Below are 27,720 nucleotides of genomic sequence, written 5' to 3' on the forward strand. Positions count from 1 at the left end.
GATATACCAAGGAAATGAGTCTTACGTGACACGACAAGGCAATCAACAAAAGTCAACATTTTGCCTGCAAGGGTATTTTTGTAAATTCATGTATTAAAATATTATAAAAACTTAAAATTTGGAGACATGTTGTTACATTTTCACTATTTGATTTACAGCAGTTTTTTTTCAATTTTTTTTTTTTGTCCAAATCTATCAATTTTGTGCTCTTTAATTTTAAATGTTAAAAATTCAATGTCTATTTTGGTAAGATATTTCATTACCCTATCTTATGTGTTCTAATAAAAAAATTTAACTAAATTTAGAGAGCAGAGTCAAATTATGACGTTGTAGTAGAACAGTTGGTAAACAGCCTGAAACACACCATTATGAACAACTAACTCAAGATATAAACAAAGAGTATTTAAACCATAAGAAGTCTTGGCAGTAATTTTGTAATATGCAGTTGATCATTTTATTATAATATTCCGTGTGCTTCCAAATTTGATAAAATAAGGATAGGCCTTTTTACTTGCTGAGGAAAAAAAATAAATACAGACAAACATATCAATTATATAAACAAATTACGACAGTTCTTCCTCATGTTGTATAGTAAATTTTTTTTTTTTGCTGTTCTCTTCAGCTTTTAATAAATATTCTACTCAAGTTTACTTTTACTCATGGTTTGGAAGCGAATTACATCGCTGCTGATAGTGCAGTTAACCACATTTAGCACATCGGTTCCTAAAACATGGTAAGATTAGAACAACAGCAATACAACCAAGAAGAGTAAGGTGACTTTTTTTTTTATCCACTCAGTGTTCAATTTTTATTTTTTTATTTTTTATTTCTATTTTGTGCATTTTTGTATCATCTGATTGCAGCGTTGTCTAATTACAGGTTCCCAAAAAGAAACATCACTTTTTTTAATTTGCTCAAAAAAGGAACGAGGAACTTTTGTTCGGACTTCCCTTTTCCCATACTCTAAGAAGACTAGAAATTATCTCACTATTGATATTGCAGCTCCCTAGCTTCCAAAAATTACAAGGTATGCTACTATGACATCCCACATCGTCCAGGAGAGTGATCTTATATGTATATTCTCATCCTTACTTAGCACGAGGTCTTTTGGGAGCTCACTGGCTTCGGGTTCCGTAGGAACTTCGAAGTTAAGCGAGTAGCGCGCGAGAGCACTCCCATGATGGATGACCCATTGGGAAGTTCTTGTGTGAGTTCCCAAAAACAAAACCGTGTGCTACTGTGACATGCCACATCGCCCAGGGGAGTGATCCTTATATGTATATTCTCATCCCTACCTAGCATGAGACCTTTTGGGAGCTCACTAGCTTCGGGTTCCGTAGGAATTTCGAAGTTAAGCGAGTAACGAGCGAGAGCACTCCCATAATGGGTGACCCACTGGGAAGTTCTCGTGTGAGTTCCTACAAAGAAAACCGTGAGGGCGTGGTCGGGGTCTAAAGCGAACAATATCGTGCTACGGTGGTGAAGCGAGCCCGGGATGTGGTGGACCCCAAGCAAGGATGTCGGGCCCTAAGAGGGGTGGATTGTAACATCTCACATCGTCCAGGGGAGTGATCCTTATATGTATATTCCCATCCCTACCTAGCACGAGGCCTTTTGAGAGCTCACTAGCTTTAGGTTCCATCGAAACTCCGAAGTTAAGCGAGTAACGAGCGAGAGCAATCCCATGATGAGTGACCCACTGGGAAGTTCTCGTGTGAGTTCTTAGAAACAAAACCGTGAGGGCGTGGTCGGCGCCCAAAGCGGATAATATCGTACTACAATGGTGGAGCAGGCCCAGGATATGGTAGACCCCCGGCGGGGATGTGACAGCTACAATCTATATTTCTTTAATAAATTTTATTCAAATGATGTGAATATTAGAACAATGGCAATAAAATCACCAATCCATATTATTATAAATAGATTTCAACATATATATAAGTAGTACTTTATACCATATATGACACACCCAACCTTGATATTCACTGAACACTAGGGTAGGCACGTGCTGGCCGACATCCGAAGGTGACGAAGCCATATTAGAATGCATGAGGACAAGAAATAAATAGGACTTATAAATTTAAATATAATTAATATGCAATGAAGACATGTTTAGAGCATACAACTAATTAGAACCCTAAAAAGAAATAATATAAAATTGAATGAGTACAAGAAATGGATCCTACACCAAGAGGACTCGAAGATGCCGACGCGTAAGTGCCTTGACGCTAGGATCGTACCCCTCAAATCTAAATCCTAAGGGGGCGCAAAACAAATATGAGTGGACCAAGTTGATATATATATATATATATATAATACTAAAACAGTTATTAACATACTAACCCCCAAAATTTTAGTGCAAACGCAATAGTAGTATAATATGTAATAAGTTTTTCAAAAACCCTAGCATGCCATAAAATAAAACATATCTCGTATATAGTGTGCTAACTGGTGGTGTTAGTATCAGTATTAGTATCTCTCGCCCGAAGCCAGTAACATATACCTCTTGCCAACCATAAATGTCCCTCAACCATATATCTCCCTCAGCCTTATTTCTCCCTCGCCCGTAGGCAGAACAGTGACCGCTAGATACACACAAAACCATTTAACATAATCTTTCCAAATATAGGTACATATATCTCAAAAACATCTTCATAATATAAAGTCATCCATCATCTATACTATAAAGAAGTGTGTAAAAGCATGTTTATAAGCAGTATAAAGTCATTCATCATCTATACTACAAAGAATATGAGTTCGATAAAATATTGTAATTCAAAATTCTCAGTAAGCATAGTACCTCATAAAACGTAATCATTAAATCATGCTTTTCATGTATGCATTTCTACTATTAAAACATGCATTTTAGAAGGGCCCCACTCATAGATACTTAGCGGCCGCCGAAGAGCCACGCAAACTAGCGAAGACGGAAACGTCACAAATAATTGCCCTTGAGCACATAAATGGTCCAATTAATAAAACTATATTAAAATGATTGAATTTGGGAAAATGGACGTCAAAAACAAATTCCAAACGTCGAATTACCTTAAAAACCGTCATGGGTAAATTTCGAAAAAGTCAACATGTGAATATTTCAAAGAATATTCTTGAAAGGTTCCAACCGGGTCGGGTCAAATGGATCTGGGTCAACTAGGCTGGGTTGGTAACGGGCCTGGGCCCAGGTGCACGGCCCAAGGGCCTGGCTCTGAGGGTTTGAAATATAGGGTTTGGGTTTGAGGTTAACGGGTCTAAGGCCCGAGTCCTATACGGCCCAAGGGCCTAAACTAAAAGGTTTCTAGGTTAAGGGGTTTGCAACTTGGGTTCGAAGTGGGTTTTGGGCTCAGCAGTCCGGCCCAAAGGCTTGGGCTGGGTTCAAAGGATACAGATCCGGGTTTTGGGTTTAACAAAGGGTTAAGGGTTTGGGCTCACAAGCAACGGCCAGAAGGCCTGGGTTTGGCCGATTGCATCAGAGAAGAACGCCGGAGCTTCCCAGCTCCGGCCAACCTTGATTCTAAAGTTTAAAACGACGATCTAACTGTGATAATGAAGCTACGGGGATGAGGAAGATAATCATACCAATCACGGGGCCAGTCGTGGCCGGGAATGCCACGGTTTCCTCGCCGGAATCTGGGTTTATGATTCGAGTTCGTTTTCTGCGTACAAACATGCCAAGCCACTTCAACAACAACCTAAGTTTACTGCTAAACACCATTTACGATGATTTGGCGTGGTTAGATGACTTACCCATGCTGGAGGAAGTAAGAACTCGCCGGAGTTCTCCATTTCCAGTTTTCCTCCGATTTGAACGTGGGTCCAAGGATTGTTCGACTAGTTTAGGCTCAGGGAGGAAGATATGACGATGTGAGGATGATGGTGGTGCACCCATTGTATTGTTTTGTGTGTGCATGGGTGTGTGTATGTGTGGTACTCGGGGAGAAGGAGAGGGCACAGAGTGAGGCTCGGGGGAAAAAGAGGTAAAGAGTGAAGGAGAGACAGGGAAAGAGGGAGAGTTGAGTGATTGGGCCGGGGGATACAAACCGAAGGTGGGCCCTTCTTGGGCACACCTAATAAGACCCACAAATAATATTTTAAGCAAAATGTCTAGCCCAAAGTGCACCTTTACGGACGTACTCTTGTTCAAAAACCCGAAAATAAAATATCGGGATGGGTTGTTACAATATGTATTTAAAAATTTTCAAATATTTTAAACGGTTTTTAAACCTGCAGCATCGCGTAGGTGTCGTTGTTAGTTGTATTCTATTTTGTCAAATTTTCAACATGAGATATTTTGTTTCGCCAAATTTGTACTCGGCCCTACTCGGAGCCAATTTAGCTCAGCTGCCTTTATCAATCGAACTGTATACAACTGGGGTGTGGTCAGGCATTACTGAAGTGGAGTTTTCTAGCTAGGATCAGTTTGAGGGAATTCATGCCTTGTTGACACGTATGAATGGAAGTCGTGGATAAGTTCACGTTGCATCAACGACGGGAAGTTGCGGGTGAGTTGACCGTAGCATCAACGACTGGATGTTGCCCATGCGCCATTAGTGTTACTCCTCAGTGAGAAAGCAACCTTTTTGTTTCTGCCGTTAGTGTTACTCCAACTTCAAAAAAAAAAAAAAAAACAATCAACCTTTCCGGCTTTTTGTTTCTGCTTCCCTTTGGAAGAAGCAACCTTTTTGGCACTTAAACTCCTCAATGAGAAAGCTAACCATCAGCCATGAATTCCACTAAATTGTTTTTTGTCACAAGTCTATTGCTTATTTTCCTTGTGATTCTTCCCTCTTCCCTTTCGGTTGCCATAGACGCGATCACACCAAACCAACCCCTAAGAGATGGCGACGTTCTTCTCTCCACCACTAAAATCTTTGCACTCGGGTTTTATAACCCAGGTAATTCTCATAACCGTTACGTCGGAGTTTGGTACAACAAAATTCCAGTCCAAACCATCGTCTGGACTGCAAACAGAGACAACCCCATAACTCCTATTGATGGAGCTGGGCTCCTAGCGATTCATGGAGATCATGGAGGCCTTATCATTTATGGGAAGGACCAAAATACCTCTCTTTGGTCCGCTAATGTCGGAGTCTCTTCGCCAAACAATTCCATAATAGCCAAACTTTTGGATACAGGAAATCTTGTATTGCTTGAGAATGACGGTAGTGGCCAAAGGGTGCTGTGGCAAGGCTTTGATTACCCCTCAGATACAGTGCTTCCGTCGTTGAAGATTGGGCTGAACCGGCGGTCAGGGCTGAACTGGATCCTAAAATCTTGGAAGTCCCACGATGATCCCGGATCGGGGAATTTTTCGTATGAGATTGACCCGACCGGGTTTCCGCAGTTGGTTTTTTACAAGGGTCGCACCAAATGGTTTCGAGCTGGACCTTGGACAGGCCAGAGATTTAGCGGGCTCCCCGAAATAACATCTAATAGTCACCGCAGCTTTGTGAACAATAAAGATGAGATATATCTGGTGTATACCGTTCCAAATGGCTCGGTTTTCACAAGGGGGGTGGTAGATGAGTCAGGAACTTTTCTACGGTTCGTATGGCGAGATCAAGAAAACAGATGGATCGAAGTAAGCTCTAACCCTAGTGAGTGGTGTGACTACTATGGACAGTGTGGTCCCAAATAGTAACTGTAACCCATACAGTAATTATAACTTCTCTTGCCTTTGTCTGCCCGGATTTGAACCCAAGTTCCCCCGGGATTGGTCTCTGAGAGTTGGATGGGGTGGATGCCTGAGAAAATCGGGAGCGTCTACATGCCAAAAAGGGGATGGGTTTGTTAGGGTGGCACGCGTGAAGGTACCCGATTCATCTTGGGCACGTGTGAATATGAGTTTGAGTCTGAAAGAGTGCCAGCAAGAGTGCTGGAAGAATTGTTCTTGCACGGCATACACAAATGCAGACGAAAGGGATGGAGGGAAGGGTTGTGTGACGTGGTACGGGGACTTGATAGACACAAGAACTTTTTCCAATGTTGGGCAGGACTTGTATGTACGAGTGGATGCAGCTACTCTAGGTAGTCACTTTATTTTTCATACTCGCAATATTTTGTATTCTACACTATCTATCAGAATTTCTCTACTACGAGATAAATCTTGTTGAATAGTACGTGGTTGCATATTGATTGACCGGCTGTACTTTGCCATGATCCGCCTAGCTACTTACATCCTACAATTATCTCGCACATGAGAAAACCTCATATTTTTCCTTGATTTTTTATAGTGATTTGCTACTATTTACAGTTCATAACTGTTGAATTCTTTGGATTTTTATTTTTATTTTATATTCTTGTAGCTCAATTTGCAACTGGTTCTGTAATTAGCAAGAAGGCAAGGCTGGCAATTTCGCTAGTATCCGCTCTTGTGTTCCTTGTCCTAGTATTCCTTTTGTGTTGGTTGATAAGGAGAAAGAGGAAAGGTAAATAATTTTCTTTCTTTATCTTAATTAGTATCCCTCTTGTGTCCGTCTTCTGTTACATCAACACTACATTAATAAACTACTATGGTGCAAGTGACCATCTACCACAGTGGTGGAGATGATAGTGTTGCTCTTGTACCACGACGTGGGTTCGAACTCCGTCGGCTCCTTAATTTAACATTTAATCTACAAATCTATCGTTTAACCAAAAAAAAAAAACTATTATGGTGTTGAACAAAATGAGATGGGTAAAAGACTTATTAGGGGCTACTGGATGGGTATACTATGAGACCTTTTACTCACTCTATTATGTAAAACTAATGCCAACTGTTATTGTAAGTTTGCTTGTAGTGTCGCGGAATACTGATTTTTAATGACCAAAAGGCTATAACGTTGCATTGCTTGTTATGTATTTCATGATAGCAGGGAGGCAGAGAAACAAAAAGTTTTTCATGGAAGATAGAACAGATCTTGATGATCAAAGTGAAATAAACTCAGAATTACCATTCTTTGATCTAACAACCATCGCAGCGGCCACGGACAATTTCTCTGTAGCAAACAAACTTGGGAAAGGAGGTTTTGGTTCAGTCTATAAGGTAGTTAGCCTCCTATACTTTTCTGAGTCATGCATAACTTCAGGTTAACCTAGAAGTTTACAACAAACATGACAATTCATGTTTGAAGCCTTTAAAAATGAACTGTAACATAAGTACTTGGATTATAATTTCAGGGTGTACTTCATAATGGGAAGGAAGTAGCGGTGAAACGACTATCGAAGCATTCTTGTCAAGGAATTGTTGAGTTTAAGAATGAAGTTAAGATAATTGCAAAACTCCAACACAGGAACCTTGTCAAGATTATAGGTTGCTGCGTTGAAGATGAAGAGAAGATGCTAATCTATGAATACGTACCAAACAAAAGTTTGGACTCTTTTATTTTTGGTACTTCTTCTTACCTTTTTTCTTTTTAATTTCGTTTCGAAACTAAAGCTAACAAGAATTTATTTGGTCTCAATTTCTTACTTATCCAGATGAAACGAAAAGAAATCTTTTAGATTGGACAAAACGCTTTGAGATTATCTGTGGGATTGCTAGAGGGATTTTATATCTTCATCAAGATTCGAGATTAAGGATTATCCATAGAGATCTAAAGGCCAGTAATGTTCTACTGGATGCATCTATGAGCCCCAAAATAGCAGATTTTGGCATGGCAAGAATATTTATGGGGGACCAATGTGAAGCAAATACACATCGTGTGGTCGGAACATAGTAAGTTAATTAAATTTCAACAAAATTGAAGATAAAAGTTGGCTAGAGCTTACCAAAATAGTAGGTTAATAGTTCCAACTTCAGAGTACAAACCTCACATTTATCTCTTTATACTAGTTACAGTGGTTATATGTCACCAGAGTATGCAATGGAAGGAATTTTTTCAGTAAAATCTGATGTGTACAGTTTTGGCGTTTTACTGCTAGAAATCTTAACTGGCAGAAGGAATTCCAGTTTCTACCACAAAAAATATCCCCACTCAAATTTGGTTGGATATGTAAGTTAACTATAGCCTATTTGCAAAGAGTGATTTTCCCCCAAGTTTATCCCTATTTTATTCACGCTTGGTTGATTTTTTCAAAACTATTTTAGGTTTGGAACTTGTGGAGAGAAGGCAAAGCCTTAGAAATCGTTGATTCATCTATGGGCGAATCGTACCATGTCAATGAAGTTGTGAGATGCATCCAAATTGCCCTCTTGTGTGTGCAAGAGTTTGCTACTGACCGGCCAACCATGTTGGCAGTTGTTTTCATGCTAGGTAACGAGGTAGCAGTTCCTTCCCCAAAACAACCTGCATTTTTCTTGAGGAGTTGTGCTAGTGGAGATCCATCAACGAGTATGGGTTCTATAAATGATGTGACATGTACAGAAATAGAAGCTCGCTAAAGAAAGGCCTAGGATATCCAACATGTTCCGCATTATATATATATATATATATATATATATATATACACACACACACGTATGTATGTATGTATGTATGTATGTATGTATGTACGTACGTACTGGGAGCAGCTATCAAAAGGATAATATATTAACCGCATACAATTTGCTACTGTGTGAAGAAAGGATGAACCAAATTTACTATGCTTTGAAGATAAGATTCCCCAAGCAAAGTGAAGCTTCATGATTTAGAACTCACAAAAATATTAAATATATATATATATATATATATATATATATATATATAAAACGCCATGCCCTAAGGCGTTTTGGTTGCTGGTTGCTGCCTGCATGCATTCACACAAAAGCTTGGACTTTTTCAAATTTGATGGACCATTTAAGTCGTAGCATTCCTAATTCAAATGATGCTACGGTCAATCTCAGGTGTATATAAAAGGTGAAGAATGGAAAAATGGGCATGTCTAAAGAAATCATTCCTTCAAAAAATATAGACCCAGTCAATACATAATAATTCGAGTAATGCTATTCATACCATATTTTTATACCATATTTCTATATCAACTTAGGTGGCATCTGATGTGGACAGCTACATCGTTTGAAAAATTTGCAAAACCCAAGGAAATGAAGAAGAAGGACTCCTCGTATATCACAATCATCATTTAATTAACTAGTTTTTCTTAATTATTAGTTTATTAAATAATGAACTAAATTTAAAAATCTGATTAATTCAAATGATGTGACTGTCCATATCAAATGTCACCTAAAATGGTATGAAAATGTGGTACAAAAACATGGTATAAATACGTATTAATGTCACCAAATGGTTTTTTGAGCTAAATTGTGTGATTGACAAACCTATAAATAACCTAAGAAGGAGTAGTCCAAATAAATAAAAAGGGTCGAGGAAGTCCTGGTGCAACCAGGATTCCCGACCAACAAGGAATAAAGCCTCGGAAGGGGGGAAAGTTCAAAGTCCTAATGGGAGTAGGTTTGTTCGAAGTCAAGTTGGAACAGGACAAGGACTTCCAATCCAGATAGGGGTTCGATTCGGTCTCAAGGAATGGGTGCTATAAATACAAGAAATCATGCAACAAAAAGAGGGACCTTCAATTCAACATACAATTGCCCTGCGCAAAACCTCTCAAACACCTTGAGATTTTTCCTTTTCTTTTTCTGCCAACACACCTTCAGTTTGGATAAACAGCACTGTGAAGGCAACCGGCGAACATCTTCAGTTTGGATAAACAGCACTGTCGCCGTAGAATCAGCTGACCAATGGGCATTTTCAGTTTGGATAAACAGCATTGCGTCGAGGCCGACTGGTTACCTATCCAAGTCTCGGCCGAGGAGAGTTTTCGAATCCTTATTGGCAGCGGTCATCTTATCAGCCTTCTCGGCAAAGTAAGGTGTCACGAGTTACGACATTCGGCGTATCGGACGCCGAGTAATTTTATGATTGGGTATTCACAGGTGAGTTTTAGAGTTTGGCATTCTGACGGCCGAACCACGTTCACTGTCAAGACGTACATTACCTTTGAATATTTGTGTCCGTATAGTCTGGTGTCGATTCAACGTGCTTATACTCTTACGAATATAATCACGGTGACCGAATCAGGCACCGACAATTTGTGAACTTCGCAAAACTAGCAGTCTCGTCTTCAGGCTCTAGAACCCAAAGACCCAAAGTGTTCCTTCCTCGGTCACAGTAGCAAGATTAAGAAGTCAGCAACGCGCTCAACGCAACAACAACGAATTTTACTCCTCGGTCGAGCTCGGCCGACGAGTTGGCATGCCCCGCATTCAACTGAAGGACTTAGTTAACCGATTAGTTACTCAACCTGCACGCCACGTAGGCTTTGTAATTTATAGAGTCAACAATAATGTTACTCTAATAATTTGAGAAAATACCAAGACAATTTCTTTGTTAGTTAATGTCTTAATATTTGTTATATGTCCATCCCACCCCTGAATTAAATTATGAGTATTTTTTTTGTCAAAGCCTAAGGTATCCCACATCTCTGACTACATTCAGATAACGACACAAGTACTTCCAAAAATTTCAATTAGGGATTCGTCCATCTTTTTGCCAGCTTCGTGCCTGGAAACCAAGACCATAAATCATACATGAGTTTAAATTCTACTGCATTTTCAACAGACCACTTGCCATGATTAATTATAAATATTAATTAGAATCCCGAATTCATACATTCCTTTTCTTTCTTTTTCGAATTTTGAATTATTGTGTTGTTGTCATGATTACCTGCAAAACATCTAAACAAAATGTCAAGTATTAGAATTACAAAAAGGTAATATGAAATACCATATTAACAACAGGTTCAAAATTATTTGTGTTGAAAAAGATGAAAGAAAATGAACTTACATAACCAAAATATAACATATTATTGAGAAGTCTTAAGTTCGATTCTCGTCAAATATGAATTTGAACTACATTATTGTTGTTTCATTGTGAATCTTAATCCAAATCCCCTCCCATAGATAATATCATTTATACACAAGATTTGAGTCTTTCTAATTTATTTATTTTCCCCATGTGGGTTTCCGCAGATATTTGTGTACACGGATCGAGGTCCATGGTGGTGATCTGGGCCTTGAACAGGGGAGACATGGGACGGGGACCCCGAAATATTATTAACTATTGTCTACTATGAATCTATGATATGAGTTTTGTGAACGGTCAAGACGAGATATCTGTAACGCATAATATTTCCTATGACCCAATTTTCACAAGTAGTTGATGAATCAGGAAATTATCAACGGTTGATGTGGCTTGATCAAGAAAATCACTGGATCAGATTAAGCTACAACCCCAAGTGAGTGGTGTGCTAGTTATGGACAGTGCGGTCCGAATAGTAACTGCGATCCGTACAATAATATTAACTTCTCTTGTGTTTGCCTGCCCGGGTTCGAACCCAAGTTCCGAAATAGGCCATAGCCGGGCTCGCCACCGCGGAGCTCGATCCTTGGAATATAAAGCTAGTTATGTTTTCTAATATGAAGTTCATTGGATGTATTTTTTGGCTTTGCAGCTCAATTTGCAAATGGTGGTTCTTCTGTTAGCAAGAAGGATCTGCTCGTGTTCCTCCTAGTATCCATTTTATGTTGGTTGGCAAAGAGGAAGAGAAAAGGTAAACAAATTTGCTATAACTATATCGATCTATTCATTTAGCATCATCTTTTAACAAATATTCGTTTAGAGTTACCACAGGGTAATTTGAAGAATCTACTGGTAGTGATCATGATGAAAGTAAACAAACGAAGATTTTCCTTCGATTGATCTAACAACCATTGCAGCGGCCATGGAAAATTTTTCTGTTGCAAACAAGCTTGGAAGAGGAGTTTTTGGCTCGGTTTATAAGGTAATTGCCCTTCGATAATTTCTTGAACCATAAATCATATTGTTATGAACAAAAGCCTAAAACAAAAATGAGAAAATTGATAGGTTAAGCATCTAGTTACGAAAGTTCTTGGATCATAATTTCAGGGTGTGTTTTATAATGGAAACAAAGTAGCATTGAAAAGACTTCGAAGCATTTTGGTCAAGGAATCGAAGAGTTTAGGAATGAAGTCCTGCTGATTGCGAAACTCCAACACAGGTACCTTGTCAAGATTTTAGGTTGCTGCGAAGAAAAGATGCTAATCTATGAATACGTTCCAAACAAAAGTTTGGACTCTTTCATTTTTGGTACTGTCTTTTTTTTTTTTCCTCTTAATTTCTTTACTTGTCACTTGAAACTAAGGAAGCACGAATTCATCATTAACTTTTTGCTTTGCAATCCGTATGAAACAAAAAGAATGCTTTTATTAGATTGGGGAAACCGCTTTGATATTATGTACCGGGTTGCGAGGGGGATCCTATATCTTCATCAAGGATTCAAGATTAAGAATCATCCATAGAGACTAAAGGCAAGCAATGTTCTATTGGATGCCGCTATGAATCCCAAAATTGCGGATTTTGGTATGGCTAGGATATTCAGAGGAGACGAAATAAAGCAAATACATATCGTGTCGTTGGAACACAGTACGTTTCCTACAAAACAAAGAGCTTTCTATTCGAAGTTGTAATGTCCACATGTTTGTTCTATGTGGTAACTCTAAGCTTGATAATCACTTTCCTTTCTGCTTCTCTTGCAGTGATTATATGTCGCCTGAATATTCAATGGAAAGACTTTTCAGTAAAATCCAATGTGTATAGCATTGACGCGCTACTACTTGAAATCATTGCTAACAGTAAAAATTTTGGTTATTACAGTGAGAGATACCCTGACATAAATTTGGTTGGACATGTAAGTTGGCTAGCGTATTTGCAAAGAATGATCATAAACTTAGTCTCTAATTAATTCATTCTAACTTGAATATATATATATATATATGTTGGAACTGGTGAGAGAAGGCGATGCCTTAGAAATCATTGATTCATTTCTGGGTGAATCGTACCCTGTAAGTTTTGAGATGCATACAAACCGCCCTCTTGTGTGTGCACGAATATGCCAATGACCGGCCAACATTATCCGTGGTCATTTTCATGCTAGGCAACAAGCTAGATAGCAGTTCCTTCCTCAAAACAACTGCAATTTTATTGAGGATGAGTTGTACTACTGGAGAACTCGAGAACAAGACAGCCACTTTCGAGCCGTTTTTCGGTCAAACTACGGTGAGTTAGCCATTGAAAAAGTTACCATTCTATTCATCTCATCGAGAAGTATGATTTTCGTTTTTGAATCACTTGATTTCATTGAGTATTGAAGAAGTTATGAAGGTTTAAAGTTTACCCAGTTTCCAGTGAGTTTTCCAGTTTGTCCTCGGATCAGTCAACTTTAAGGCTATTTTCCGACCATCTCTGGCAACCATTAGGCTTACAAATAGGTATAATCTTATACTACACTTTTCTATTTTCATTTTGATATATTATGAGTCGAATTTGGTTAAGAAACGATTGAGTTATGAAGTTTTGAAAAGTGCCTAAACTTCCGGCCAACAGCTTCGAGACACTTAACGGAATTTTTAACGAAATGACCAAAATGATGGATGGTGGACAATCTCATGGACCATTTCTATTGATTTGAAATCTCAAGGATCAAAGTGATATGTTATGCAAATCTCACGACCATTTTGGCTAAAAAGCCTTCTATAAATGATGTCACATATACAGACGTCGAAGATCGTTAAGCATCATAAATAGACGCTCTAAAGTTGTATTAAACTAGCAAGTAATTACTAATTAATGTATAAAACTATTTTAGCTACTCAATTTAACATTTTATCTCCAAAAACACTACCTAAACTTTGAATGTTTTAATATTAACAATTCAAACACAACCCACTTATTTTTTAAACCCATCTTCCGTCTCTTCCTTTTCTCCTTGATCGTGGATCCACCTTCGAGTTTTATTTTATTTTTAATATTTAGTTGATGAAGAGTTGTTGTAGAGACATTTTATAGAGTCTGTTGGAGATATTATTTTTAATTTAGCTTTTTAAAATAAAATTTTGGTTGTTTAGAAAATCTTTTGAAGGAGAAATTTTTCAGTTTGCCAAAAACACCTAAGTGTCATAGTATAGGTGGTTGAATACATGAAAAGAAAATTTTTCAACCACTTGTATTGCAACATTTTGTGTATTGAACCCTATTCTCGATACACTAAAAAATCTATTCTCTTTGAGAAGCATGTGGTGTCACATCCAGGCTCGGGCTCCACCACATCTCGAGCTCAACTCCACCGTCGGCAAACTCACTTAACTATGGAGTTCCGATGAACTTCAAAGCCATTGAGCTCCCAAAATGCCTCGTGCTAAAGGAGATGAGCATGTACATATAAGGCATAGAGGATCCACTCCCCTGGGTGATGTGGGATCTAACAATCCACCACCTTAAGAGCCCGACGTCCTCGTCGGCACACTTCCAGCCAGAGATTGGTTCTGATACCAAATTGTCACATCCCGGCTCGGGCTCCACCACATCCCCTGTACGATGTGGAATCTCACATGTGGCCTAGGATTTCGAGTTTAGGAATGCACTTTACGCTACAACAACATATACTAGCTAGCGTGGCAGCTTGCAAAACATCATATATTAATCGCATTGTTATTGTGTGAAGAAGGGAGGATCAAATTTTACTTAAACATGCGTTTTAAAATGAAAGTAAAATGAAGCTTATCAATGGTAGAACTCATAAAATATAAAAAAAATAAAAAACTAAAAAAATAAAAACTTAACCCTGTTGTAAAATCGACAGTGTGTGTGCAGTGGAATAAATAAAACAACACACAAAATTTACGAGGTTCCTCTACAGTCAGTGTGATCGGAGTACGTCCTCGGGCAACAGTGGTGCTTTCATTATAATTTGGAATAATAGGAGTACAAAGATAACTCTATGTATTCTCTCTCCTCTCCTCTTCCTCTCTTTCTTTCTCTGCTCTCTATTGAAAGCATACAGAGTGCTTTATTTATAGAGCATCTCCAAGCACACATCTTTGACAATATAATCTTCCTTCATCTCCCAAGTCAAGATTAATTTTATGAGCATTGAAAATCTATCCAATGTCTTCAGTTTCTATGTGGGCATTCATTACCCACTATTATTTTTAACACTCCCCCTTGGATGCCCATATATCAACATTAGTTGCCTCGTTAAGATCTTGATCTATTTTGGATGCTCCCCCTTAATGAGTATCTCCCCCTAATTTCAAATTATTTAAGCTGATCATTGATCATGCTGCTTTAGTCTTTTAGCGGTGATAGTTGCCGAATAAGGTGTTTTACTTGTTGTTAACTTTCCACAGACTTGTTTTTGAACTGGGTTGAAAGGCCTTCTGCTAGACTTTCTCCAAAGGTCTGAATTTACCTATTTCATCTGGAGCTGAATTTGATTTAAGGGTGGTGGACACTTGATCTTGAATCGGACTTGTGATTTCTTCAAAGGCCGTCTAGGCTTAATCTTGAATGAAATTGGACCATGAGGAGCTTCATGTGACAAGTGATTTTAGACTTTGTCGGGGATGAACTGACATGTGTTTGTTGTACTTGTCTCCACATGCTTCAATATATCATTTTCACTTGCCTTACTTGCTCCCTTTGTAGAAGTGGTATGTTCCTTAGTTTTTCCCCATGCATGTGTGTGTAATTTCTCGGAGATATTAATATATAAGCTTTATTTCATTCAGTGTATTGTGTTAAATACAATAAAGCATATATTTCACTAAGATGTGGTACTTCTGAACCAAATATCAATTTATCTTTACCCCTCGCGAAGATAAATGATCATTCCTAGTTTATAAATCATTTGAGTATTCAACTCAAAATCTTCAATCCATATGATTCTTTAATGTCATAAACATCATAGATAAGATTCGTGTTGGCATATTGTTCGATTATGCAGCTCGAGACAATATTTCTCTCAACACTTTATAATCTTTCTTGACTTTTCAGGAGTCCCAATTTAATATCATCAACTCTTGCAAGAGATTTTAGTATGTTGCAACAATACCATAATTGAAAGTACTTACTAAGGCAATTTATATCATCCATTGGTATTGAGTACATATTTTATGTTTTACCCTTCCAGGGCTTTCTTCAAGCAATTTGAATCATTCAGGGATTTTCTACACTTCATGACACATTTTCCTTTAGAATTTATATAGAGCAATTTGCTTCCATGTATATTTGAGGGATTTACTTAAGGAGATATGATGTGGGCGACTCATAACCCTTCGTATATAATTCTTTATTCATATGAACTCCTTTACAACCATGTGTCATATCGTGTAAGTGTATTTCACGGTATTACAAATGCTCATATGTAATCTTTTAGGTTTAACATCTTTTGGTTATTTGTATTGTATCCAAGTATATAAGTTTATTTTTCCACGTTCTTACAAAATTGTAATGGATTTGCCATTATCCATTTTGGCCCATAATTTTGTTGATGGAAAAAGAACGGGACTCAATATCACCACAACTCATTGATGAATTTAGTAGCTACTTGTAAAAACCAAAATTACCATTGGTTATCATCAATCTGTGATCCCATATTTTCATGTACATGCGCATGCATAAAAGTTTTTCATTTCTTTTGGGATATCCATTGCCTCTTCAAGGGCATTATACTATCTCTTCCAGGATAATCATAATTTAGAGAATGCGAATCATAACCTCTCCTTGAGCATTATAGAGCTTGGATTTTAATCTCCACTTTGGGAGTTGAGTCATTAGAACCTATATGTCTATCATACTTCATCCATGAGATATCAATATTCCCATGTCCGCAGATTGACCTTTTCGGGACAAGTATCCTTGCGGCAACTGTCATGCGTCTGGCATGCGATAGTTATGCTTCGAGAATGCAATAGTTTTAGTAGTGCCATATTCTTCTTCTTTTGATGGACTGAACCTTTTGAGTTTGAGGGTCTGCCACGCTTCAGGCGTGCAACAGATAAATCATTTGCTGCCATATTATTTTATCCAACAGGGACATTAATTCTTGTAAGCACATTTACAGCAAGTATATGTGATTTTATCACTTTTGTTGCATCATTAAATGCATCTGGCATTTGATTTGCATATCGTTGCATCATTCAATTATTCTCACTTCCGTTTGTATATTGATTGCTTCATGAATCAAAATAAGACAAATTCTCTTCGTTCTTCTAGAACGGTTTTTTTCTCATCATTCTTCTGGAATGATATTTGCTCATTGTTCTTCTGAAACGAAGTTATTTTCTCCCCCTAACGGTGGGAAAATTGTCTTATCAAAATGACAGTCTGCAAACCACATGGTAAATATATCCTTAATCAAGGGTTTCAAATGTTGAATGATAGATGATGTTCAACATCAATACCTAATCCGCAATGATGCTTCATTTCAGTATGTTGTGGCAATGCAATAGGCACATAGATAACACAACAAAAAACTTGTAAATGTGTAATGTTTGGCTGGTTCCCAAACACGAGTTGTACTGAGAAGTATTGATGGTTGTCAGTAGGTTTCAACCAAATCAATAATGCATCATGCAAAATAGCATGTACCCATGTAAAAACTGGCAATTTTGTTTTCGTGAGCAGAACGCGGGTAATCTATTTCAATCGCTTAATAAATGTTTCTGCTAAACCATTTTTGAGTATGGACATAAGGAACTTATGGTCCTTATTTAATAGTCTGTAGACTAAGACTCTTATAGCTTTTATTGTAATTAAGTTGAGGCACTGCGGTACTTCAAACTTAAGGTACTTATCAAGAAACTTCATGTCCTGATCTTGAGGATCAAGGAACTTCATGCCTTATCTTTTTGTTTGATGGAACTTCAGGTCCAATCATTTTTATTTGATGAGGATCAAGAAACTGCAGGTTTTGATCAGATCAAGGAACTTCGGGTCCAGTATATACTCATCGTAACAAAAAGAAGTACAATAAATAAATTAAAGCAATATGCGGTAATTCCAGACATAATGAATAAATTGCATTTAAGTAAATAAAGCCTGTGACAAGAGCTTTAATTCAGCACCATTCACATAAATCAAAACTTAAAGCAGTAGGTGGTAAAATCGTCCATGATAAATAAATTGCTTTAAAGTAAATAGAACTTGTGAAAGGGTTTTAAACCAACACCAATTCACATAAATAACAAGAAGTATCATACCTCATTTTATTTATTATTTTTCTTTCTTTTGTCAACACTTATTCAAACCTTATTATTGTTACTTTTCTTATTTCTGCAGCATGGTGCCATGCACCAACAGAAACCATTTATATTATGTTGACCAAATGGTGTCATGCACCATTCAAATCCTTTTATATATATTTTTTCTTAGGTTGCAGTCAACATCCTTTTTTTTCTTCTTCACATGTGCCTTGCCATTCCATCAATCCCCCTTTTCTATTATTTTTCTTCCTTCTCTGTCTCTGCCAATCTCGAAACACAAGGCCAGTTGGGTAGTTATGGAGGTTGCCCAAATTCAATTCAATCCAAAAGGCTACTAGAGACTGGTGTTGTTCTTGCATGACCCAGGGAACATGGCATCGTTAAGCAAGAACCTCCTTACAGAGACATAGATGCCAGTGGGGTTGACGGAGGCACAAGAGAAGGAGGCCTGTGTGGATTCATTATTGCCATCACCATCTCAAACATCCAAGTATTCATGGGAGTTCTCAAGATCCATAAAAAACAACGTGATCTGGGTTTCCAAGTTTGATGAGATTCTTATGGATCTCTGGAAACCAGTTGTCAGGTACGAGTTTTCTTATCTCGTGACGACTTCAAGTCGTAAATTTCAATTCTCACCGGAATTCGGTGGGGTGCTTCTGGCGCAGTGGGAGAGACGAAAAATGGGCATACCTTTTATTCTGTGAGATTTTAGATGACAGAGGTGAGAGGTGGATAATGCTTTACCAGATTTATGGCGTTGTACTTTCCACTGACATGAGAGCTTCTCGTGCTGATAACGTGTTGTAAAATCGATGGTGTGTGTGCAGTGGAATAAATAAAGGGATAATTTGATATAGATCTAATTTTGTGAGCCATTACTATAATTAGTCCATTGCATTGAAATAGGTCCAATAATTGATATTCCACGTAAGCGTATTTATAATTTGTACCATATTTATCCCTTAAACTGATAAATTGTAGTAAATATTCAAAATTTCTTAATTATATCATTATTTGTGATTTAACTAATCCCTTAATTGTAGGATTAGTTATAGCAATAAAATCTCAACCCCAAGTCCGTTTCATCCCTCCTTTTTTTTCCTTCTTCTAAACAATTTCCTTTGTTAGATCATGGAATCAATCATCCTCCTTCTTCTATCATATTTCATGGGTGATATTTTGTGTTCCTTCCTCCAAATTCTTTCATGACAATTTCAGTTTTTATATAGCTTTCACAATTTTTTTACATATTCGTTCGGCAATACAGTATCAATTGCAAAAATAATACATTATCATGCTTTTACATTTGCTCTATTATATTTTTGTGCGTATCATAAAGGTAAACTGAAACTTAGTATTTGTTCCTTTTTTTTTTTTGTTTAGTATTTGTTCCTTTAATAGAGGTATATTATATCATATCTCTATTCTAATGTTCTGCCATGGAGGTTCAACATTTTTCTTCCTATACAATAGGTAGTTTATTTTTATTTTGTTGGTAGATTATATCTGTTTTGTAGGTATAAAGCATTTTTCTTCCTATACAATAGGTAGTTTATTTTGTTTTGTAGGTAGATTACATCTGTTTTGTTGGTATAAAGTATTTTTCTTCCTATACAATAGGTAGTTACTAAATTATATCGGTTTTGTAGGTAAACATCATTAGGTGGTTACTAGATAATATTTTAGTTAGTATTTAAATATTCAAAATTAAAAACTGAATAAATGATACAAAAATTAAAGAATTTAAATATTTTTATCTAAAAGGGCAAAATTGGTATAAAACTATGTAATTGGATAACTGAACTTAGTTAAAAAACTACCTTTGTTTTTGGACCTAGATCGAAAAGCCCCATAAATAAAACAAGACACAAAATTTACGAGGTTCCTCTACAGTCAGTGTGACTGGAGTACGTCCTCGGGCAACAGTGGTGCTTTCATTATAATTTGGAATAATAGGAGTACAAAGATAACTCTATTTATTCTCTCATCTCCTCTTCCTCTTTTTCTTTCTCTACTCTCTATTGAAAGCATACGGAGTGCTCTATTTATAAAGCAACTCCAAGCACACATCTTTGACAATATAATCTTCCTTCATCTCCCAAGTCAAGATTAATTTTATGAGCATTGAAAATCTACCCAATGTCCTTAATTTCTATGTGGGCATTCATTACCCACTATTATTTTCAACAAACCCATTTTTTTCCCGATAACTATGAAGCATAGTTGCAGCCGCGGACAGTTTCTTTATCAATTGAAGTGTGGAGGAAGTTAGAATTAGTGGCTTCAAAATATACAAATCGTCACCACCATGTGATCAAACTGCTGCAGAAAAAGAGTTGAAAAGTCTCAAATGCGTTCTGTGGGAAAGGTTTCAACTGCCAAGGTTTCCAATGAGATACTGCCAAAATGGTGGCCCATTTTTGAAGATACATCATCTATTCTCACCCTTTTTATGTTCATATGCCACGTTTGACGTTTTCATAAATCTGCACAAATAAAACTGACTAATAAAAATAAGAATAAAAATACTAAATAGATAATAAGCGGTATATATGTTACACAGTCCGCTACACCTTTGTTGTTTTTCTCGTGTCCTTGTACCATCATAGGTCTATATGCGTAAAGTTGTGCTATCCACATATTTTTTTTAACCTTTTACACTTCTTTCTCACTTTCTAATCGTCGGATCGAATGAATTGCAGAAGATCAAAGAACAGAAATTAACTAAGGATGTTTAAGAAGTAAAAAAAAAAGGTACATAAATAGCATGACATAACCCCAATTGAAATAAGTAGCGGTGTAGAACTTTGTCAATTTTAAAGTTGGATCTCCTTTTGTATTCAGATGATCCTACGCGTTCACGCGTCCTCCGTTAACTTTAAATATTGCATTTTGCAACTCTTTTTACAACTCTCCAGAGGAACAAGAAAACTCTATCCAGTTAGTACACGCCAGTTTAGATTATGGTTGAGATGTTTCTTTCAGGGTATCTTTTTGCAACTACTCCCAGGGTGGACCTAAATCTGATCAAGTCCAGCTTGTAGCATTTAAAATCTCAGCAACCCCAAAAGCATATCAATTTCATCTTATTATACCAAATTATTGCACTTCAAGTCCTCATTGAATTTTTTTTTTTTTTTTTTAAAAAAAAATCGAACCATGAACTCTACTAAATGGGTTGCGAAGATGAAAAATATATTGCTTATCTTCCAGCTATTTGTTCTTCCCTCTTGCATTTTTTCCCTTGACACCATCACCCTAAACAAACCCATCAAGGACGGGGACGTTTTAACCTCCAGCAAGAAATTCTTCGCACTAGGGTTCTTCAGCCCCGGCAATTCTTCGAACCGCTATGTCGGAATTTGGTACAACAAAGTTCAGGAGCAAACCATCGTTTGGGTTGCAAATAGAAACAACCCTGTCACTAATACCTCCGGACTCCTAGCAGTGATTAGTCATGGAGGCCTTGTGATCTATGGGAATGAGAAAAGTACCCCTCTCTGGTCTGCTAATGTCACCGTCTCTTCTCCAAACAATTCCGTGATAGCCAAGCTTTTGGATACGGGAAATCTTGTTGTGGTTGAAAATAATGGTAAGGTGCTTTGGCAAGGTTTTGATTATCCCTCGAATACACTGCTTCCTTTTATGAAAATTGGGCTGGACCGGCGGTCCGGGTTGAACCGGTTCCTCACATCTTGGAAGTCCCAAGATGACCCGGGAATCGGAAACTGCTCGTACCGGATAGAGCCAAGTGAAAGTCCGCAGCTGTTCTTATACAAGGGTCAGGCTCCATTTTGGCGGAGCGGATCTTGGACCGGTGAGAGATGGTCCGGGGTGCCGGTAATGACAAAAAATTTCATCTTCAATGCTACTTTTGTGAACAATGAAGATGAGGTATCCGTCATGTATAGTATTGTTGATGAATCAATCTTCTCAAAAGTGGTGATCGATGAATCAGGAATTGTTGAACGGTCCACGTGGCACGATCAAGTGCATCAATGGGTCAAGTTTTGGTCCGCCCCGGTAGAGCAGTGTGATTTTTACGGAAAGTGTGGTCCGAACAGCAATTGTGACCCATATATTGCGGATGAGTTTGAGTGCAAATGCCTACCTGGATTCGAACCCAAGTTGCAACATGAGTGGTATTTGAGAGACGGTTCGGCCGGGTGCGTGAGGCGAAAAGGATCATCTGTTTGCCAAAACGGGGAAGGGTTCGTGAAGTTTGAACGTGTGAAGGTGCCGTACTCTTCTACGACACGTGTGAACATGAGTATGAGTCTGAAAGCATGTCAAGAAGAATGCCTGAGAAATTGTTCTTGCATGGCATACGCAAATGCAGATGAAAGGCAGGGAGGGAATGGGTGTGTGCATTGGCATGGGGACTTGATGGACACAAGGACTTATTCGGATACGGGCCAAGATTTATATTTGCGAGTTGATGCAATTGTTTTAGGTATATTTCCCTTATCAATTTATTGTCTTTCTTTTCTTTTCGTTATCAATAAATCTTCTCGTACCGTCAAAGTTTTATTAAAAAAAAATCTTCATTCTTTTATTTCAGTGAAAATTTTGAGGAATTATTTAGATTGAGAGCCGTACATTCTAAAATATCATTTGGCACTCATCTCTTACCAAATAAGAAAAGTGAATTGTTCCATCAAGAGTGCAAAATGACTTTTTAAAAATACTAATTTTTCCATAAAAAATTCGGAAATTTCTATAAACACTAAAATTTAGTTCTTATGTTCTTTGGAGCTTTTTATAATGTTTTTTAAATATAAAAAAAAAAATGCTTGTATCTCTGCAGCTCAATATGCAAAGAAGTCAAATGGTTCTTTTGGCAAGAAGAGGAAGCTGGAAGTTTCACTAATAAGTGGTCTAGTGTTCCTTCTCTTGCTTTCCCTTGCATGTTGGTTGGTGATGAGGAAGAGAAAAGGTAAACAAATTTCCTTTGACTAGGTTGCCCTCTTATCATCATAATTATTTAAAAAGCCAGTAGGTAAATTAGATATTGTATTAGTTCTAATAATTTAAGAACTCACCATTATCTGTTTATGTACTTTTTTCACAGTTAGGAGAAGTCGGGATAAGTTTCCATTCAGTGTGACCACAACACCATCCTACTGGGAAGATTCTCCTGCTAGAACAGATATTGATGAAAGCAGAATAAATTCAGACTTACCATTCTTTGAACTAAGTACCATAGCTAAAGCCACAAACAATTTCGCTTTCAACAACAAGCTTGGAACAGGCGGTTTCGGCTCCGTTTATAAGGCAAGTAGTTGCCCTCAGATAATGTCTTAAATAGTATATCATACTTTGGATGGACATTTTGAGACTCATTTTTCAGCCATTTGCACTTCAAACCAATTATTTAAAAAAAAAAAAAAAATTATGCACTCGACGTTGGAGTGCATGATGATATAAAAGGGTGAAAACAAAATATCAAGAGCTCCATGCCAATAAAGACTAAGAAGGTTGACTCCATAATAAATTCCATTAGGGCCTCTGTTGTAAAATCCATACCTAATCATTAATCGAGAAGTTCATTTTAGATACAATTTTTAAATATTGGGATCTTTCTTTATTATAATCGTGTATCTCCTTCATTTGGAATACACTAGCCAAGACATTTTTATGTATATACATTGAGTTTTACTCCTTTGTCAAAGTATAAATGCAATTTCAAGGGGAGGATATATATATATATATATAGAGCTAGGAATATGTTGATAACTTTCTTTGAGAAAAATGCATTATAATTTGAATAATTTGGATTATAATTTCAGGGTGTGCTATATAATGGAAATGAGATAGCAGTGAAAAGACTAGCCAAGAATTCCGGCCAAGGAATTGGAGAGTTTAAGAATGAAGTGCTGCTGATTTCAAAGCTCCAACACAGGAACCTTGTGAGGATTATAGGTTGCTGTGTTCAAGATGAAGAGAAGATCCTGATCTACGAATACTTGCCAAATGGAAGTCTTGACTTTTTCATTTTTGGTATGTCTTCTTTTTACTTTTGTATCTTCATGTTATACGAGAGATATTGGGGGAGAGAGAATCGAACTGTGCATGACTAAATTCTCTTAACCGAATAAATTACAAGCCCTTTTTTGTTTACCTGTGTTTCTAAAATTGTCGGTTAAAACCTTTAACCAAGCAAGAATACAATCTAATTTACTTTGCTTACTTTTCTAGATGAAGCAAAACGGGCGTTTTTGGATTGGACAAGACGCTTTGAGATAATCTGTGGGATTGCTAGAGGGATCTTATACCTTCATCAGGATTCAAGATTAAAAATCATCCATAGAGATCTAAAGGCCAGCAATGTTCTATTGGATTCTGCTATGAATCCCAAGATTTCTGATTTTGGTATGGCTAGGATATTTGGCGCTGAACAAATTGAAGCAAATACAAACCGTGTGGTTGGGACATAGTAAGTTTCCTTCAAAAACTGAAAGTACAACTATTTTTTACAATTTCATTCATCTGTCACAAGGCCACAAACTTGAGTACAACAATTTTGTTGATCAGTACATAAAGAAGTTGTGATAAGTAATCACTATTCTTTGTTGCTTCAGTGGTTATATGTCACCAGAGTATGCAATGGAAGGACTTTTTTCAGTAAAGTCTGATGTGTATAGCTTCGGTGTTTTACTGCTAGAAATTGTTAGCGGCAGAAAGAACACCGGTTACTACCACGATAATCCTGACTCAAACTTAGTTGGACATGTAAGCATAACATTAAGATGTTACCAAATTTCCCTCCTTCTACTTCTATAACTTGATGAACAATTTGTAAATGGTTTTCAGGTTTGGGACTTGTGGAAGGAAAGTAGAGCGTTGAAAATTATTGATTCGTCTCTGGGAGAATCATACCCTGTCAATGAAGTTCTAAGATGCATTCAAATTGCACTCTTGTGCGTGCAAGAACATGCGACAGATCGTCCACTCATGTCAGCAGTGGTTTTCATGTTGGGTAATGATGCAGCACTTCCTTCACCAAGGCAACCTGGATTTTTGTTGAAGAGAACTTATCATGCTAGTGGAGATCCATCAGCCAGTACTGAAGGAGCTTACTCCATAAACGATGTGACCTGCACAGAAGTAGAAGCTCGCTAAGGGGAGAATTAGACGTATAATCGGTAGACTATATCATTCAACTGAGAGCATGATCGCGATGAGTGACATAAATAAAGAGGACATACAAATTATAACTATAAATCTAAGTTCTATATTTACAACACTCATCATCTGTCTTGTTATAAATAAAAACTACAAATGATGTGATTTGTAGTAAGTTGATGCCCTAGGCTCTTCAATTTGAAAAGTCACCACTCATGAAGAGTATTCATCGAAATAAAGTAATTAGTTCTCAAAACGTTCTAAATTTTTTGACAAAAGAATTGCTAAAAAAAAAAAAAATCACATGTTATACTTTCATTGAGAAGCTAAGATATGCAATGTGACGTGCATGTTTTCCTGGTTCAAAACCTAGCCAGCTAACATTTTAATTGAGCGTCTTTGAGCATCACCACCGCATGATATGTCGTTAAATGAATTTAATTTTTCAGATTCGTAAATACTGTAATTAAATCAAGCTCATTTAATGATAATAACGAAGTGGTACCTAAACATGTGGTGAGCAAATCTTCACTCGTCTCTCTCTCTCTCTCTCTCTCTCATGGTCTCTTTTTAACCCCCCAGTGGACTGGGAAGTTAAGCTTTGAACGGAGCATTTAAAACCTCAGCTACCTCCGCCATGTCAAATCTCAGGTCATTTAGTTATTTCTCAAATATTGAACTCACAAAAACTCCTCATAAAACACATATGGACTCTACGAAATGTGTGATTATCCATGTATTGCTTATCTTCCAAATCATTGCTGAATCAAAGACGGCGACGTTTTACTCTCCAGCAAGAAGACCTTCGCCCTAGGGTTCTTCAGCCCGGGCAGTTCTCCGAACCGGTATGTTAGAGTCGGGTACAACAAAGTCCCAGAGAAAACCGTTGGATGGGTTGCCAACAGAGACAACCCTGTCGCTGGGACTGGACAAGTCATGGCGGTTAATGGAGGCCTTGTTATTTATGATAAGGACCAAAATACCCGTATGCTAACTTTACCATCTCTTCTCCCAATAGTTCCATCACAGCCAAGCTTTCGGATACGGGAAATCTTCTTGTGCTTGAAAACAATGGCAGTAGTAGCGAAAGGTTGCTGTGGCTGGGCTTTGGTTATCCCACAAGTACTATGCTTCCGTTTATGAAACTTTGGGTTGAACCGGCGGTCCGGAAAGTTTCGGTTCCTGACACCTTGGAAATCTGAAGATGACCCGGGAATTGGGAGTTGTTCATATCGGATTGACCCAGGCGGTTTTCCTCAAATGTTTTACACGGGTCAAACTCCGTGGTGGCGAGCTGGAACTTGGACCAGTGAGAGATGGGCCGGTTTGCACCAAATGACAATTGATTTCATCTTCAATGCTAGTTTTGTGAACAACGAAGATGAGTTATCCGATGTGTTCGGCTGAAGGATGAATCAATCTACTCTGCAAGAATGGTGATTGATGAATCAGGAACCACTGACGGGTCCATGTGGCACGATCAAGCGCGTCTACGGGACAAGTTTTGGTCCGCCCCGGTTGAGCTGTGTGATTTCTATGGAAGGTGCGGTCCAAACAGCAACTGCGACCATACCAATGCCCATGAGTATGAGTGCACGTGCCTACCCGTGTTCGAACCGAAGTTGCAAAATGAATGGAACTTGAGAGATGGGTCGGGAGGGTGTGTAAGGAGAGAAGGAGTGTCCGTTTGCCAAAATGGGCAACGGTTTGTCAAGGTGGCACGTGTGAAGGTGCCGAATGCTTCTACGGCACGTGTGAACATAAGTATGAACTTGAAAGAGTGTGAAGAAGAGTGTTTGAGGAAATGTTCTTGCATGGCATATTCGAATGCAGATGATAGGTGGGGAGGGAGGGAGTGCGCGACATGGCATGGGGATTTGATGGACACAATGACTTATTTATATGTGCGAGTTGATGCAGTTGTTTTAGGTATTGTTTCCCCTTATCAGTTTACCTTCTTCTTTTGTTTCTGCCAAATATGTGAGGAATTGAAAATTGATTAAGATTGGTTCGATTATTTAAATTACACATAGATGGAACCCGAAAGAAATTTCTTTATTTAAAAAAGAAACTGAAGGAATACTAAACCTACAATAATAAGCCTTCTATAACCCTTGCGGTTTAGTGGCCTTTTGTAACCCTTGGGCCTGAGGGATGTGTGCATGTGTGAAGACCCTTTCTTTGTTTTAAAGCATTGTATTTATATGCCTCTTCATGTCTTGACTGAAACATGATTTGTATTGATTTTGGATTTGATTAATTGACGAAAGAACCAAAACTTAATTTGAACTTGATTAATTGACTCAAGAACCAAGAGTTGATTTGAAATTATTTAATTAACAAAAGAACAAAAGACTTAATTTGAATAAGTAATGCCAAATAGGCTTGTAGTTCAGTTGCTCACGAGTCAAGAGCATTCACCCTAAGTCTCGTGTTCGAATTTGGCCCCCCTCCCCCTAGTTTACACAAATTACTGTAGATTTTCTAGACTCCATAGAATCACTCTACATAATTGGCCTTTATCTTATCTTCTGTGTATAGAATCACTCTACATAATT

General features: G+C 37.7%; 2 protein-coding genes across 3 annotated transcripts; both read left to right on the plus strand.

Annotated features, from left to right (window-relative positions):
• Positions 1 to 4,568: 4,568 nt before the first annotated feature.
• On the plus strand, positions 4,569 to 8,692 carry LOC125468084 (G-type lectin S-receptor-like serine/threonine-protein kinase RKS1). Its single transcript, XM_048591231.1, is given in 8 exon segments — positions 4,569 to 5,626; positions 5,628 to 6,024; positions 6,303 to 6,425; positions 6,852 to 7,021; positions 7,156 to 7,366; positions 7,456 to 7,693; positions 7,817 to 7,970; positions 8,066 to 8,692. Coding segments are annotated over 8 exon segments (2,493 nt in total). The 5' UTR covers positions 4,569 to 4,720; the 3' UTR covers positions 8,360 to 8,692.
• A 12,293-nt stretch (positions 8,693 to 20,985) lies between these two features.
• Positions 20,986 to 25,387, plus strand: LOC103959738 (G-type lectin S-receptor-like serine/threonine-protein kinase At1g11410). Of its 2 annotated transcripts, XM_048591271.1 has the most exons (7): positions 20,992 to 22,490; positions 22,845 to 22,973; positions 23,109 to 23,311; positions 23,827 to 24,037; positions 24,236 to 24,473; positions 24,619 to 24,769; positions 24,851 to 25,387. In XM_048591271.1, the coding sequence occupies exons 1-7, from the start codon at positions 21,197 to 21,199 to the stop codon at positions 25,157 to 25,159; spliced, it is 2,535 nt and encodes an 844-aa protein (XP_048447228.1). In that variant the 5' UTR covers positions 20,992 to 21,196; the 3' UTR covers positions 25,160 to 25,387. The 2 variants fall into 2 exon arrangements, with proteins under 2 accessions (XP_048447230.1, XP_048447228.1); XM_048591273.1 differs by lacking the exon at positions 24,619 to 24,769 and having other exon boundaries at positions 20,986 to 22,490; positions 24,851 to 24,993.
• Positions 25,388 to 27,720: the final 2,333 nt, after the last annotated feature.

The sequence above is a fragment of a genome, unplaced genomic scaffold (assembly GCF_019419815.1).
Source record: "Pyrus x bretschneideri cultivar Hongxiangsu unplaced genomic scaffold, Pyrus_bretschneideri_v1 Contig33, whole genome shotgun sequence".
Taxonomy (NCBI): Eukaryota; Viridiplantae; Streptophyta; class Magnoliopsida; order Rosales; family Rosaceae; genus Pyrus; species Pyrus x bretschneideri.

Bases quoted from the DNA above. Each gene is read 5' to 3' on its own strand.
- LOC103959738 (XM_048591271.1), top strand. From the start codon at position 21,197: ATGAACTCTACTAAATGGGTTGCGAAGATGAAAAATATATTGCTTATC. The intron at 24,474-24,618 runs GTAAGTTTCCTT...TTGTTGCTTCAG, and splicing joins AACCGTGTGGTTGGGACATA to TGGTTATATGTCACCAGAGT. The intron at 24,770-24,850 runs GTAAGCATAACA...AATGGTTTTCAG, and splicing joins ACTCAAACTTAGTTGGACAT to GTTTGGGACTTGTGGAAGGA.